The 16,826-nt window shown below is 41.1% G+C and overlaps 1 protein-coding gene across 1 annotated transcript in view; it reads left to right on the forward strand.

Moving 5' to 3' along the window:
• Positions 1-16,826, forward strand: part of CCDC83 (coiled-coil domain containing 83) — a 41,061-nt gene that overhangs the window by 21,014 nt on the left and 3,221 nt on the right. The window contains exons 7-10 of the mRNA XM_005866870.2: positions 2,879-2,970; positions 5,370-5,438; positions 11,933-12,054; positions 15,624-15,703. Coding sequence (XP_005866932.1) covers positions 2,879-2,970; positions 5,370-5,438; positions 11,933-12,054; positions 15,624-15,703 — 363 coding nt within the window. The remainder of the gene's footprint in view (positions 1-2,878; positions 2,971-5,369; positions 5,439-11,932; positions 12,055-15,623; positions 15,704-16,826) is intronic.

A 16,826-nucleotide genomic window follows, 5' to 3' on the forward strand; every position in this document is an offset into this window, starting at 1 on the left:
CTTCAGAGTGGAAAGGAGAGGGAGAGAGAGATAGAAACATCAATGATGAGAGAGAATCATTGATTGGTTGCCTCCTGCACGCCCCACACTGGGGATCGAGCCCGCAACTTGGGCATGTGCCCTTGACCAGAATCGAACCTGTGGCTGAGCCAAACCAGCCAGGGCTGTATAGTTTCTTTTAAATGCTAAGTCTGTAAAATTATTACAGCTAGCCTCCTGATACATGGCAACTTTTAGACTGATGTTAGTGTTTTGTTGGGTAGACGTTTCAAAAATACCCAGAATTAGTCTAATGGACTATGTCCTGAATTGAAAAAGAGATTCCATCAGAAATGAGGTTGGAACGATTAATATACTCAAGCAATTACTTCAAATGAGTAAGAAAAATACAGATTTTAGCGATGAGCACCTGTAGGCTGGAAGAATGAAAACTTCCATTTCTCACTCTCCAGATGTCAAATTAGACTAGTCCCCAAAATCTTACGAACCCTCTTGTTTATAAACCGCTGTCTCATCAGACACTCTTGTTCCAACTCCATTAGAGGCAGATCCTGACCACTGCGGCCCCCTTTCTGGCCACTCCACAACTTGGGGAGCTCTCCCCTCCTCCCTGCTGACGGCCCCTCCCTCCCACCAAAGCTGCCACTGACCGTTGCCATGATTTGGGGCTGCTGTCCTGCGCTGCAGCCTCAGATCCCTACCTGCCAAAGACGGGCAGTTTGCCCAATTTAATTTTCTTCAAAATATTTTTAATGTCTGTTGAGTCCCAGGGATTGCAGTAATAGAAAGATGAGGGAGAGAAGTGTTTACACTCTGCCTTCAGCGTTTTCCTCTGTTAGGAGACGCAGTTCTTCCGGTACTAAGTCCAAATGGTACTAAGTCCCGCCCAGCCCCACGGCCCCCTCTCCAAACTACTGAAAGAGCAGACCTGCAGTTCCATCCATGCTGTTGCAAATGGTAAGAATTCTTTCTTTTTTACAGCAGCATAGTATTCCATCGTGTAGATGTACCACAGTTTTCTAATCCACTCATCTGCTGATGGGCACTTAGGCTGTTTCCAAATCTTAGCCATGGTAAATTGTGCTGTTATGAACATAGGGATGCGTATATCCTTTCTGATTGTTTTTTCTGGTTTCTTGGGATATATTCCTAGCAGTGGGATCAATGGGTCAAATGGGAGTTCCATTTTTAACTTTTTGAGGAAACTCCATACTGTCTTCCATAGTGGCTGCACCAGTCTGCATTCCCACCAGCAGTGCACAAGTGTTCCTTTTTCTCCACATCCTCTCCAGCACTTGTCGTTTGTTGATTTGTTGATGATAGCCAGTCTGACAGGTGTGAGATGGTACCTCATTGTTGTTTTGATTTGCAGGGAAAAAAAGGAGACAAATGTAATACTCTTTGTAATATTTTAAGCAATAATAAAAAAAATAATGCTAAAATAACAACAAAAAACAAACAAACAAAAAGAGCAGACCTGCAGACTCCCCCATGCAAGGCAGACCCCTGAGAGTTCTTGGCTGACTCGGTCTGTGGGGAGCACTGTCTCTTTGAAACAATGTCCCAAAGGGCAGTGAGGTTCCACACCACTATGGGGACAATGCTACTGTTTAGTGACGGAATCCTGTAACTAAACGGGTCTCTGTGGACCAGCCCAGAAATCCAGCAACCTTCATTGTCAACATCATTTGTATGAGAAAATACTTTCCGACTTCCCAATAATGATCCTTCAGGCCTTATAAATATAACGTAGATGTTATCATAAAACAAAACTAACCTGATTGTTCTCTGGTTGGGAGTGGTCCAGTTCCCTCCTGTTGCACACGGGTGACGCCCTCACTTTATTCAATCTTTGCTCAAATGTTACCTCCTAAAAAAAGTATTCTCTGATCACCGTATCTAAAATAGAGACTGGTAGTTTTTCTTCATCACACACATCTCCACCCAAAATGTTTATTTGCTTGTTTACATATTTCTGGTCTGGCTTCCCCACTAGAACGTACATGTCTTAAAGGCAGGGGTTTTGTCTCTTATTTGGCAATACTATCAGTGCCTTAAATAGTGTCACAGACATAAAAAAAACTTGATGATTTATTGTATGAACAGTGAACAAACTGGACTGATTTATCCTGCTTTGCTTCTCTCCAACCTGTAAAGCAGCCCCATGTCACTGTGCCTCACTCCCCTTGAATAGGGGTGCTGGTTATATGACCTCTAAGCAACTCTCAAGGCCTCAAATTTTATGATCCTTTGCTCTCTCACTTCTGACATTTATGACCTAAGAAAGTCCAGAGAGGGTAGAGAATCTGCACTTCTTCTCTGTCCTCTCTCTTCCTCTGAGCCTAACTCAGAGCCAGGTCTACTGACTTTCACAGCTCTTCTACCATTCTCGCTCCTCTTCTCATTTTGTCCTACCCATCCCAGGAAACACACGCCAAGAACACTGGAAATGTAGTTAGGTGAAGTCAGAGGTACAGGATGCTCCGCAAGTGGGTAATCAAATCTCCCTTATATTTCTGTTGTGGAATCAGAAGTTGTGTGACAGGAAGTTGTGTGACATGAAGTTGTGTGATATGAAGGGTAGATGGACACACAAGGACTCAAATATTGGAAGCTCTCCCTTTGGAGAGACAATCCTTTGAAAGTACAAATGTTCTTGGGAGAGATGTCATCTTAAACTAACATTAAGGTGCTAATAAATTATTGGAGCATTTCTGCTAACTGAAGGTTCTAGATGCTTCATTAACTATGTACCCTAAAAACTCAGGGAGTAAAAGGTGTAAAACAGAGAGGTGAAGATCATGGAAGATAAAATTTACTAACATCATGGCTTTATCTAGAATCAGCTTTGTTAAGCCTTCTAATTTTCTTTTTAAAGAACAGTATAAAATCACTCTAGAAGATGCTAGAAAAAGAATAATCAGAGACACTTTGTTGCAACTGGACCAAAAGAAGGAATGGGCCACAGAGGTATACTTCAATTTTCTTATTTTAAGAAACACACAACTTTCCCCCTTATTTTTCCTTGTAGTATCCTATATAATAAAAGGCTAATATGAAAATTGTCCCCTCCACCAAGAATTTGACCAGGAGTTCAACCAGAGGGCAGGGCCAGCTGGCCAACCACCCTCAGTCCCTCCCCACCGCCAGCCCTGCCAAACCCCACCTGTGCACGAATTTGTGCACCAGGCCTCTAGTATTATAATAGTTAAGGACTTGAGGTCTTAAGTTAGGCAGTTTGAATTTAAATTACAGTTCTATCACTTAGTTGGTGTATAAACTGAATTTGTTACTTGACTTTTCTGGGCTTCAGTTTTCAAATCTATAAAAAGGGGACAATAATAATATTTACCTTTAAAGAATAAGGATTGAATAAGATGATTTAAATAGTATAGTACCTTATAAGGATCAAGAGCTCAGTAAATTATTATTCATTTATTTTTAAAGTATTATAATAATAATGGCTACAGTAAGTTATTAAATAAAGTTGTGGATGAATTATAGAATGAAATATAGTTTGTCTAAAAAGTACTTTCTGACATATCCAAACCTAACGGAGCATACTTTATATTCCTGGAGCTTTAAAGATTTGGGATATAAAAAATATTTGAAATATAATTTCTAATCTTATATGTTTTTGAATTTCTTTGTTTTGCAAAAATATCTCTTTTTTTCCTCATTGTCCTTCCCCTGTCCACAGAACTTCTCCTAAATCAGTGAGGTCCCCACTGGGATTGTCTCTTCATCTGGAATATTCCTTCTTCAGAATCATAAATGCCTGGTCTTTTCTAAAGTTCTTCACTGAGTTTCAGTTGCAACTGTTTGCTGCTTCCCTATTGGTTCAATTGTTCTTTTACTATTGTTATCCTATTGTGTGATTTTTACTGGTTTACACAAATAGAAGATTATGAAACTGACCAATGGTTTGTCTGCCCATACAGTTGGGCCACTTTGACTGAATATGACAAAATGGTGAAATCAACAATTTAGTGATCTGATCATAGTTAAGATGATTAAAAAGGTATATGTAGGTCAGATATGCTTTAAGTAGACATGCTCAGTATATAATGAGGACTGGTTTACTGTTCCTCACATTTTACATCTAAGTCTCTCAACAATTCTAAAAAGTAGGAACCTGCTAATGAGAAGCCCAAGGCACAGAGACATTTTATGACTTGCCCAGAGCATGTGGCAGACTCGAGATTCAATTCAAGATTCCTCTCTCCTTCAGATCATTGCTCTTAATCATCACACACGTTTTCTTCTCTCTGCATAACCCAACACCCTCACACGCAAATGAGTTTGCCTCATTCAACCTGGCTATTTTAGCACATAGTTTAATTTCCTATAATCCATTGTGGCACATCCTTGGCTGCATATTGGAATCACCTGAGAAATTTGTTTAACCCACGTGGTGCCTGAGTCCCACTTAGAGATGCTCATGTAATTGGCCTGGGATGTTGCCAGAGCTCCTGGATTTTCCAAAGTGTTTGGGAGATTCTAATGTGTGGTCAAAGTTGAAAACCACTGCTCCATTGTTAGTGAATGAAGCTGTTATCCAAATAACTTCAGTTATGAGCTACTCCCTGCTTTTGTCCAGATGAAAGTCTGTGTTTGAGGAAACTTGAGAAGTAATGGGTTGTAGCAAAAGTATAGAAGTTCCTGGTTCCTAGGAAATGTGCTAGTAGGTCCCCTCTTAGTTTAATTAGCCTGGTTTAAAGAAAAAAAAATTATTGCAAATCTTCTAACTCTAAGGGATAAATTTACCCTTAACATATTTTAAACTTATTTCTGTCCATGTTTATGAACTTGAAGATTTTTCCTAATTTCTCTTCTTTCGGTTGTGCCCTTCAGTGGCTGAATATTGAATTGGTAACATGGGTATCCATATAAAAGTACTTTAGGGATAGATATGTTAGGTTTGTAAATATGTACTATTGTTATTACTGACACGCAGAAATCTTTGATTAGAAAGTTAGTAATGTAATTATTCGTGCTTTTACTATAGGTTGGGTCATGTGTTTGACCATTAACTTGAAGAATGTTTGGTCACTACAGCTTAGCCGTCTTAATTGTGAAGCAGATCATTAGTGATTTGATTTCACCATGGCAGTCAGACTGGGTCACAGCAGAGACTAAATTGAATAGACAGTTCTCTCAGTTGCCTGTCTTAGGCAGTGTAAACCAGTAAAAACAATGCAGTAGGATAGTAAAGCCAGAACAGCGGAACGAAAAGTTCTTAGGTGTGTTTCCAAAGTATTTGCAAAGCAGAATTTAAAAGGAATGACCAGGTAAGTTGAGTTGCATCATCAGTGCTAAACTTGTGAACCGCCACGGTGACTCGTCCTTAAAGAGAAATTGTCTTTCAGAATGCCGTGCGGTTCATCGACAAGGGCAGCTACCGGGAGATCTGGGAGAATGACTGGCTAAAAAAAGAGGTGAGTGGAATTGTTAAAAACAATGTCCCTTTCTCAGTTCTTTGAATTGGAAATGACTTTTATTTATGAGCTAAAGTCCTGGGAAAAGCACGGAACTGTCACTGACGGAGGTAAAATAAAATTCAAGTGGAGTCTTAATCTTATTACAAGCTGTTACTCAACAAATGCCATAAATAATTTCAATAATAACCAGAAGTCATTTTTGGCGTCACAATTCACAAAATATACCCAAATGTACAAGCTTCTTTATGCCTTCAAACTGATCTGGTCTTCCTCAGGGCCCCACTTCCTTCTGGGGCAGTGGTTCTCAACCTCCCTAATGCCACGACCCTTTAATACAGTTTCTCATGTTGTGGTGACTCCCAACCATAAAATTATTTTCGTTGCTACTTCGTAACTGTAATTTGGCTACTGTTATGAATCGTAATCTAAATATCTGATATGCAGGATGTATTTTCATTGTTACAAATTGAGCATAATTAAAGCATAGTGATTAATCACAAAAACAATATGTAATTATATATGTGTTTTCCGATGGTCTTAGGCAACCCCTGTGAAAGGGTCGTTCAACCCCCAAAGGGGTCGCGACCCACAGGTTGAGAACCGCTGTTCTGGGGGATGGGGCAAGGCCAAAGGATCATTCTAACCTCACCGTTTGCTGCTGTAAATTGCCTTTGGGGGATAGCATGGTCTCCTTCCAATAGATGTTCCGTCTTGATTTTCTTTCCTCCCCCTGCTCTTCTCTAAGATGGACCCTTGATGTATAGGGAGGTGGGGCTTACATGCCCTCTTGTGGGGAGTGTTAGTAAAAAGGGCTCAGATCTATGGGGTCTCCTTGGGATCCTTGCTCCCTCTGCCTTTCTGCTGTGTGGGGAGTGTTTTAGTCTGCTTCCCACACCGCTGACTTCTAAAATGACTGCTCTGGCCTTTTGGACATTCGGTTGCAGCCAACACCAAACCCACAGTTATAGCCATTTGCCAATGGTCAAGATGTCCCTGCCCACTGCAGTCTCTCCATCCCATCCCATCCCAGCCTGGCCCTCCTCCTAAAGAGCCTGTGGGAACCAGCGGCCCAGCTGTCCATCCGTCTCCCTGTACCAAGGCTCTAACACGGCTCTTGCTGGATGTGACCATGTGAGGACCTCTAGACCTTCTTTATCTAGAACCCTATTTGGGGTACTTCCCTTTTCCCTGCCCTGCACATACTGGTCCCTCTGCCCTTACTCCTTGCCCTCATTTGCCTGGAAAACTCCAACTCTTCCTTTAGCCACTTGATTGTCCATTGCTGTGTGAATCATTTTGTAGCTCCCCCAGGAAGTCGTAAGTGCTTTTCCCCCAGTGCTCTCTTGTTTCACTGTAACTCTTGCTTTTATGAAATATGTTGAAATTGTCTGTTTATGCATCTGTCTCTTCACAGAGCAGGGTATGACTTTTCCACTATATATCCCTGAAACCTAATAAAATATTCTCATTAAGTAGTTATTGAATGAAAGGATGTCCCTGGGTATAGATATATTTATTGGAGGAATGAATCAAATATACAGCTTAAATTTTGAGTGAATATGTGAGAGCATGTTGTTGGATGAAACAAGCACATCATCTTTGGTCTCTAGATGTTATAAGATGCTACAGAGGTTGTGCCAAACTCACTACCGTACTTTGAAATTCCCTTTATGCCCTGACAAGTAGCCACCAAACCTATGCTTAGTTGCCATCTGTGAACGAGAACTCACTATTGTTTGAGAGAACTCTCTTCAACTACACACGGCTCTTGTTAGCAAGTTATTTGTATGTGATTCTCAGAGGTACATCTTCAGCACTAACTTGTGTGTGTCCTTAGCTCTGGACCTATATTTTAATCTGCCTGCCAAATAGTCCCACTTGGATGTCCCAAAGGCACTTCAAACTCCACATAGCCAAAGCAGAACTCATTAAATGTCCCCTTAAATTTTCTCTTCTTGCATTTCCTTTTGCACCATATGCTCAGACACCTGAGATGAAAATGTCACTGTCACCTTCTCTTCTCTTCCCTTTTCCTAGCTTCCCATGTGACCAAATAGAGTTAGTGAGTCTAGAAAGCAAGGGATTAAAAACAATTAACATGCTTTTTGTGATGTTGACAGTTCTTTTTAAATTGCCTTGATAAAATCATGGTCCATACTGTTTCCAAAAACTGATCAAGATGAATCCCCAGTTTTTAAAACTAGGTATTAAGTTGAGCCACCATTAGGGCAAGAGCGGGCGGGGATGGAAGACCCTTGGCCCTGCACCACGTCATCCTGTGCAGCTGAAGGGGACGATCAGACCAGCCCCCTTTCCCAAGAGGAGCTCACAGGCTTTTCCTGCTGGGACCGCCATGTGTGACTTAGAAAGGCGGGAAGAAAGACTGTGAAAGATGGCAGCAACTGCAATTATCCACAACTGCGGCATACATAATGAAACTACGGTTAGTATTTGTATAAGAAGAGGACATGCATGCACTTGTAGACACATTAGAATAACAGGATCTGAAGCAGTTAGGACTGTCTCTGCCAAGTAGAAACAGCTATTGTTGACCCTGCACCACCAGAGTCTATAAATACCACAAGAAACGGGAATTGACAAGTCAACTGCAGCATCTACAGAAGGTTATTTCAGAGGCTTTATGGAAGCATAGTTTTTCTTCGCCTTTTTAGCAGCCTGTGGATGCCATGGAACTAAATTTGCCTGATTATTATGCCATCATAAAGAACCCAATGGGTTTAAGAACACTTAAGAAATGCTTGGAGCGTTACTATGTGCAGGCTTCAGAATGTATAGAAGACTTCAACGCAATGTTTTTAAATTGTTGTTTATACCACAAGTTTGGAGATGACATTGCTATTATAGCACAAGCACTAGGGAAGGGGTTTAGGCAGAAATTATTTCAGATACCACATGAAGAACAAGAGGTGGGTGGTAAGGAAACAATAAAGAAAACCACTCAACAGAATGTTAGCAGATTCTCCTGTTAAAGAAAAAGTTCCCTAAAGCATCAGAAAAAGTAGTTAAGCAGCAAGTGAGTCACTTTATAGTTCCTGAAACATCTACTTCTCCTTCAAATAGAGCACAAGGTGACCCACCAACTCTACCTCACAAACAGTGGCTCAGGTTACAAGGATTGTGAAGAGGAAAGAGATAAAACTCCACAACTTCAGTAGTTAAAGAGGTGAATGTTCCCAAGCACTTATGGGGGTAAAAATCTGCAAAACCACCTATAAGAGAAACTGTGCTGAAGAATGTTTTGCCAGATTCTCAGCAACAATATGAAGTTGTGAAGACTGTTCAAGGAACAGGGTGATTAAAGCACTGTAGTGAGATTCTTAAAGAAATGCTTGCAAAGAAACACTTTTCACATGAGTAGCTCTTTTATAATCCTATTGAGGTTAATGCGTTGGAACTCAGTAACTATTATGATGTAAAAAACCCAAAGGATCTTGGAACTACCAAGAGAAAAGTGGACAACGAAGAATGTAAAGATCCACATGCATTTGCTGCCGTGACAATGGCAAGAATGCTCCAGGATGTTTTTGAAATGCATTTTGCAAGGATCCCAGATGAACCTGTTGAGTTATTGCTTTCTGACTCCAAAATACCAATCTTATGTTGTCTTTTGATGCTCTGAAATGATTAAACAATTTTCATCTTTTTAAAAGTATTAATGTAAAAAACTTAAGGTGAGCTCAATAGTTAAAAAATATTAGGGAGGGATTTATTTATTAAATAAACAGAATGATCCCAATGATAATAATTTAATAGTGCAAATCTTATATTTTATGAGACGTCATAGATATTAGGTTTAGAGAAAATGATTATAAAATTTTATATTTGGGCTGTTTTGGTGCCTTGATCCTTTCTACCAAAGCCATAAATGACATTTCATTTTGTTATATTTTTTTACTTCTCATAATTCAGTGGAAATAAAAGACAGGAAAAATGCCAAGTTTAATTGAATCATGAGCAAAAAGAGCTTAGTAATAAAGGACAAATCATTTTAAGGAAATTTAATAGATTTAATTTATCTTTATTTCAATAAATATTCATTTTAGCATTATTAAATTTACTCACAAAATTAATTAAAACCATTTCTGGTTATAAGTACTATTACAAGAATTGAAAACTGCCTGGATACAGAACAATGTATGTGTTCTAATTACTTTATTAGAGGAATTAATTTCTTTGAGGAAGGTTTTGAATGAGTAACAGGGATCTTTAACAAATGGGCCTCCTAAAAATATTTCTCCATTTAACTTTCTCTCAGCAATAACCAAAAACTTAGATCTCTGGGAAGGATATGAGACATCCTGTTGCATGGCTTTCATTACCTGGTTTTAGTTAGCCTGCTTATTAGGAAAATGAAGAAAAATGAAATTTCTAAATAACTTAGACTAAGTTAAATGGAAATCCAGGAAAACTAGACAAAAGGATCCAATCCCATTAGCAATCAGAGTGCCAAGTGCTAAGAAGTGTAAAGCGAACTCGGATTTTGCAGGGGAACATTTCAAGAGCATGTATTTTATTTAGGATCCTAGGTCCCTGACTAAGTTATTAACTATTGAGTTGTAGCTAAATTATCCTTCCCAGCTTCCTCGGTACATTTGTTGGGTGTTTGGGGAAGAGCAGGGTCGGGGAGGAAAGATGGTCTTCTTCTCCCTCCCTTCACTTTCTTCGTCCAGAAATCTAAAGGTATTTACTTGGCCGTAAAAGGAACTCGTTTTCATTTCCCTAACATTTCAAAAGGCCGGGAAGGAGATAACAACTTACAAAGTACTCTAAAGGGGTCGGTGATGTCACAGGATATCCTTAGTTTGAAAGGCTGGACTCCACTCCCCAAAAGGGCCCTCATTCCCAGCTTTGGAAAGAGACCAAGAACTGAGTGTGCTGCCTCCCAAGCATGCCAAGCCCTTAGGTCAAACATTTCCAAATGTTCTATTAATTCCTTCTGTTTATAACTCCATAATTTTTTCTCATCCTTTGACTTTTAAAAATTATAAACTTTTCCTTAGGGCATTCATGTTTGTAATCAAGCTGGTTCTCTCTAAGCATTAACCCCGAGCTTTGTAATTTAGTATTATGGACTTAATGGTTTTGCTAAATTGTTGAAGGCAGGTGGATAATACATTCTCTACTTCCTAACTCCAAGCCCCAGCAATAGTTGAGCCTCTACTAAGACACTGGTATTGTTTTATATTATCCTTATTTGCATATTTGTCTCCTGGATTGTAGTCTCTTGAGAGAAGGAGCCATGCCTAATTCACTTTTGTATCCTTCTGCATCCAGCCACAGTAAGAACCTTGCCACAGTAAGAATCCAAGCATTTAATAAATTACTTATGTGATAGAGGTATACATGTGGCAATACACTGAATACCTCCAGATTCTAAAAGGCAATAATTAAATCTCAATTACAAACATAAAATGTTAGTCATTTCTTTCTCAGTAATCATCTCAGTTACACTTCTAACAAGAGATACTGAATCTAAACCCCTTTGTTTTTCTTGTCTCCTATTTCCTCAAGACACATTACTTTTTTCAGTTTTGGGGGGAGAGAGAGGTAAGTTGAAGATTCTATCTAGAGATATTTTTCAATATATTCTTCCCACTATTAAGCCATCTTTAGACAGAAGTTATCAAAATACACATAAGAATGGATCAAGGTAACCAGCGAATTTTGTTCATATTTGAGTTAGCCATACTCCTTACTGTTATTTAAACCTACTACGTTTATCAAAGAGCTCCCATCACCTGCAACACAAAAGCCAGACTCTTAGTATTATGTGCCTCTTCCTTCATTGTCCAGTTCCTCTCCTACTTCTCCCAACTCCCACTCTGTATCTATCACACCAAAATAACTGTGCCTTTACACACGTGGTTCCTTCTTCCAAGAATATACATCCTCTTCTCTGCCTAGAGAATCCTTACATAGCCTTTAAGGTCCAGACTAGATGTCATCTCTTCTATTAATTCCATCTTACCATCTCCACCCCAACCTCGACACCTGGCAGACATGGGCTGAGCCTCCGTCTCCTCCCTCAGCACCTGGACAGCTTCCTATGGTTTTAACACACTCTTTTCTGTTTTTATCACCATTTTTCCCACTAGACTGAGATCCTTTTTCCCAAAGTGTACTATAGTTTCTGGTACATAGTAGGCATACAATACATTTGAATGAATGAATGAATGAATGAATGCACAATATTTCATCTACTTGATATTTCTCAGAACAACCCCATCACTAAAGGAAAAGATAGTACTATAGAAGCTGATAGAAAGGGCTCTAGGCCTGTACTTCTCTTTTTAAAAGTGTCATAATTTACTATTTTTTCCAGTATTGTTTAGTTTTCTGTGTTGTTTGTAATTAACCTTATATAGCTCTTCCTCTTAGGCAAAAGCACTTTTAGGAGTTGAATTTCTCATTGAAGACTAAATAGAACTAAATAAGTACCAACCATCCATTCTCTCTTCTTCTGAGAACAGATTGCAATCCATAGAAAGGAAGTTGATGTATTGGAAAAAGCTATTCAAGAACTGGAAGAAGAAAATTTGGAGCTCATTGATCAACTATTCAACTGTAGACTTGTGGATCTCAAAATACCCAGGTGAAATGTATCTAGACAGTATTTTTTAAACATCTGTATCTGTATCAAGTTCTTTCTAATGATGATTTAATTCTTTAGTGCTCCAGCCAGACTGCAACAGTTGCAAAAGAAGGAAGTCACAAAATGGCTATGGTGAAGGCATAGGATCATGAGAGTTGACCATTTGTACAGTGCAAACTTGATTTTCCTAGCAATACACTGCAGTTATAGCAGCCAACACTTCCCATGAGTGTCAGAACTGCTGACCTTCAGCAGCCTCCAGGCCGGTAGGGAGTATGGGCAGGAAAATCAAGGCCAAGCAGTGCAGCAGAAGGTGCATGAGGTACGGAGTTAGCACAAAGGAGAGAGTGATCCGTTTTGTGGCATCTTCCTGTAAGTGTCCTGGGCTTCTGGCTACCTTGGAGAATATGGAATTGTTTCCTTTGATAGTTAAGGAAAGACTCAACTGCTTTCGAGACAGAAAAAATAGCCTGGCATTCAAAGTCACGTCAATTCCTACATAAGAGAAACCACCTGTGCCCATGGCTCTGCATCTTAGCTTATCTTTTTCTTACCTGACAAAGGAGTCTTTATAGACCAATCTTGATGGAGAACCAGGGCCCTGGAATATGATGGAATTAAAAGAGGCATTTATAATTCGGACAAGTAGTCAGAAACAAGAAATAATCTAAATGATAGCACATTTAGGGAGAGAGGGGAAATAAATCACACAAATGTAGGGTCTACATGTGCAAGATGGGAGAGACATGTCTGAGTCTGGGAATGGAAGCAAAGACGTTCAACATAGTGAAGGGGCCAGGGAAACATTTCCACTCAAGTAGTTCCTGTTGCTTGTGTGGCATGGAAAAATACTATTTGAGTCCTAATAAAGTATTTGTTGTCTACAAACCTCTTAATGTGCTCCGAGAACGGTGAATGCAGATAAGTTGTGGGTTTGTGCTTGGTGGGTTAAGTGACAGGTGTCAGGATGCAAGATTGGAGACACTGGGAGATAGTGCAATGACTTCATAGGGGGGAAGGCGCATGGGGCAGGATAGAGAAAGAGACCACCTTTCTCCCTCCCACAATGTGTGTGTGCTTCCCTGGAGAGGTAAAGACCATTGTAGATAATGTAGGCAGTCAAGCTGAATGAATTGGTTGATTGGTGGACTCCTTGAGGGCCCCTAGGAGGTGGGGGCCCCACTGTCCCCTCAGTCTGGAATGTTTCTGCCCCACCTCTAATCATGTCTAAACTTGCTGGTGTTGTGGCTACTAACCACTGCTCTCCCTGCTGTCCACTGTCCTCTTTTTTGAACCAGCCAAACCTTAGAAAAGAGCTACCCTGTAGACTGCCAACCCCACTTCCTGCTCCCATCAGCTCAGTCTGATTCGGTGCTGATAAGAATGTGAAGTGCTAATTATAACAAAGGGGAATTCTTTCATTTGGCCAGAGAAAAGTTGGCAAGGACAGGAAAGGAGATGAGAAAAATTCAATGGGGATCTTCACTAAGTTGTTTGCAATGTTACCCTATCCTCTGTCCTCCCCACAAAAATCTTCAGTAAAGTCCACATTGTTCATCAGTTCTCTGTGGGTTGGCTTTCTTTGGTAGGTGAGATGAGTCGTGCTTCAGAGTTGGGAGAGATTAAATCAAAATCTACCCAAGGAACAAGAGACAGCGGGGAGAGATCTCCCAGAACTGGGTCAGGTGCACCCAACACCTTCCCTGTGTAGCCAGCATTTATCACACTGGTGATTACTTATTTAATGTCTGCTTCCTCACTAGATTGAAAACTCCTTGAGGCAACTTTTAAAAATATATTTTTTTAATTGATGTCAGAGAGGAAGGGAGAGGGAGATAGAAACATCAATGATGAGAGAGAATCATTGATCAGCTTCCTCCTGCACACTCCCTACTGGGGATTGAGCCTGCAAACCGGGCCTGTGCCCTTGACTGGAATCAAACCTGGAACCCTTCAGTCCACAGGCCAACGCTCTATCCACTGAGCCAAACCAGCTAAGGCACTTGAGGCAACTTTTTAGGACATTTTAGGAAAATCTCTCTAAAGACACAAAGGAATGTATAAACCCACAACTATCTGTTAGACTTCTTATCCAGAGGAAAACTTTAAATATATTCAGGAGCTGTTTTTGTACCTAATTTCAAGTCAAAGAAATATATTACCTATTGTATATTTTATAGTAACTGCCATTTTCACCTCTTTTGTTGAGGATTCAGTCCTGTATGACACTAGTAGGGTGTGAGAAACAGACATTAACTGTCCTCAGTGGATATATAAAAAGTTGTTTTCTCATCTGGAAGAAGAATGGGGTATTCTAGCTAATAGTTGCTACGTTTCCCTTCACAACTCACATAGAAGGTTATAGTATTTGTTTGCAACATTAGATGAGGTGAATGTCAGCCAGAGGTGACTGCCCAGGAACTCAAGTGCCACGGGGTTGAGGCTAAGTGACTAAGGCCTACAAATCTGACACCGGCTTCACGTAATAACGTTATGTAAGATACTTTCTGTGGCCATGCAAAAGTGACAACAAATTAATGACTAAGAGAGGAACCAGATTTACGAAGGTTGTGGCATTTAGTAAGATGTTAATTATTCAAAATAGTGAAACCAGAAGAGAAGAGAATTCTGTGGCCTCAGACATGTCCACCCCCAGACCAGAGCTCCATACCCAGCTAACCTTTGCTAAGTTAGGTCTTAAGCAGGTTTCACAGATAGAAATAGTGTATGTAGTTATGCTATTTTCTGGAGCCTAAAGCATTTTTAATAACACTTCACTCATGTTCTTTAAATAACTGGCAGCGGGTAAACCAGGGGATTCACTCTGGTTGCTGAGCTGCGAAGCGTGAGGGGTTGTTCGCATATCTTCGAGGGCCCAATTACTTTCTGCTGTCTTCAGGCAAACCTGATGGGAATGCCATGCACAGCTTTCAGGGTGTGTATTTTCTGACGGAGAGTTCAGTGGGAATCTGAAGGGGGAGCAGAGTTCAATGCATGCGCAGAGAGCTGCGACCGCAGGCACAGTTCCTCCGGCCGGCAGCTGACACCTGCCACTCAGTGAAGGCCAGACCTGCCTGTCATTGGATTCCTACTGCTTGCTCTTTCTCTTTTTCTCTTTGTTTTAAAACCCACTGAGGCCACTGTCATTTCTGGCTCGCTACATGCGACCCAGCTGGCGGCGTGCTCACTCTCACTGCTGGGACTTTAAGTGTGCTAGTCCCTGATCATGAAATGCCCTTCCTTCACCCCAGGCTCTTCCCTGGCAAACAGCCCCTGGTTCTTCAAGACACAGGTCAGGTTTTATATCCTCCTGGAAACCATCCCTTACCTCCCAGAGCTAAACGAGGCTTCTTCTCTCTGCCCCACACTATGCTAATTACCCGTTAGGGTGCACAGACCATCACCCTAAACACTGTAAGCCTGCCTGCTACCCTTATATGCCTCAAGGGTAGGATCTATGTCTCATTTTCATCTATGTCTGTCTAGCACCCAGAAGAGAGATAATACTAGTAAACAGGTAGCACAGTATTTGTTGATTGACAGACTGCTTTTCTTATTTGTTCTTTTAGGCAACTATATCTTACCCAAGCTGCTGGACATGAACTGGCACCTGTAAAAAAGCCTTCGGAGTTGTCAGAAACATATATAGGTACTAGAGGCCCGGTGCACGAAATTCGTGCTCTGGGGGGGGGGGCGGGGAGGGGCCCTCAGTCTGGCCTGCACCCTCTCACAGTCTGGGAGCCCAGTGATTGATCGTCCCACAGAGGGAGGCCCCGCCCACCCACCGCAGCACCACTGGCCAGGTAGCCTGGGCCTCCCTCTGTGGGGCAATCATGGGGCAATGGCTGGGCCCCTGACCAATTGCATCACACCTGCCTTGGCTGGCCTGGTGCCAGTGGGTGTCATGGCGTGTTGTCCGGATGGTTGTTCCGCTGTTCGGCCATTTGGTCAATTTGCATATTACACTTTTATTATAGTAGATTATTTTATTGTAATGGTGGTGTTGTTTTGTGTTGTTTCTTTTTAAATGAACAGTTATTGAGCATCTATTATAGACAGGCACCTCATATCCAAGAGCTATTCAGGGAATGGATACTGCCAGCTCCTCCATATTCCTCTTCTTCTTGGAGCACTTGTCCTAACCCACCTCCTTTCTCTAGTCTGACTTTCAAATCAAAGTCACCATGTTTCACAGGGAATTAAATAAATTCTGTTGGAAATGGACAGTGTTTTCTACCTTGATGTGGTTTCCACTTGAGCCAACCAACCAAAATACCAACACATACAAAGCTTCCCTTGATGACTATAACTTAGCCAATAGAAGGAAATACAGCTCAGATAGAGTTTCTGAAAATGAGGCTCACTCTCACTTCAATACATAGATTCCACATTTTTAATTCTCAGCTTTACCTCCTCCAAGAGATTATCAAAGGTCTTTCAAATTAAAATATGTGACAATGTATGCATTGTATTTTAATTTTATCTGTCCAACATCTATATATATAGAAAAGCCTAAGTGACCGTTAAGACCGAACGACCAGAACTAGTTGACCAGTTGCTATGACATGCACTGACCACCAGGGGGAAGACGTGTAATGCAGAAGCTGCCCCTTGATGGTCAGTGCACTCCCACAGCGAACCTCCTGTGGCTGGCCAACCTCCCACGACCCCTTCCCCCAGCTGGCTGGCTCCAATCGCCCCAATCGGAACCTCCCACAGCCCCACCCCATGGCTGGCCAGCCTCCCACAGTCCCTCCCCCTGGTCAGCCTAC

This window comes from Myotis brandtii, unplaced genomic scaffold (genome assembly GCF_000412655.1).
Source record: "Myotis brandtii unplaced genomic scaffold, ASM41265v1 scaffold24, whole genome shotgun sequence".
Taxonomy (NCBI): Eukaryota; Metazoa; Chordata; class Mammalia; order Chiroptera; family Vespertilionidae; genus Myotis; species Myotis brandtii.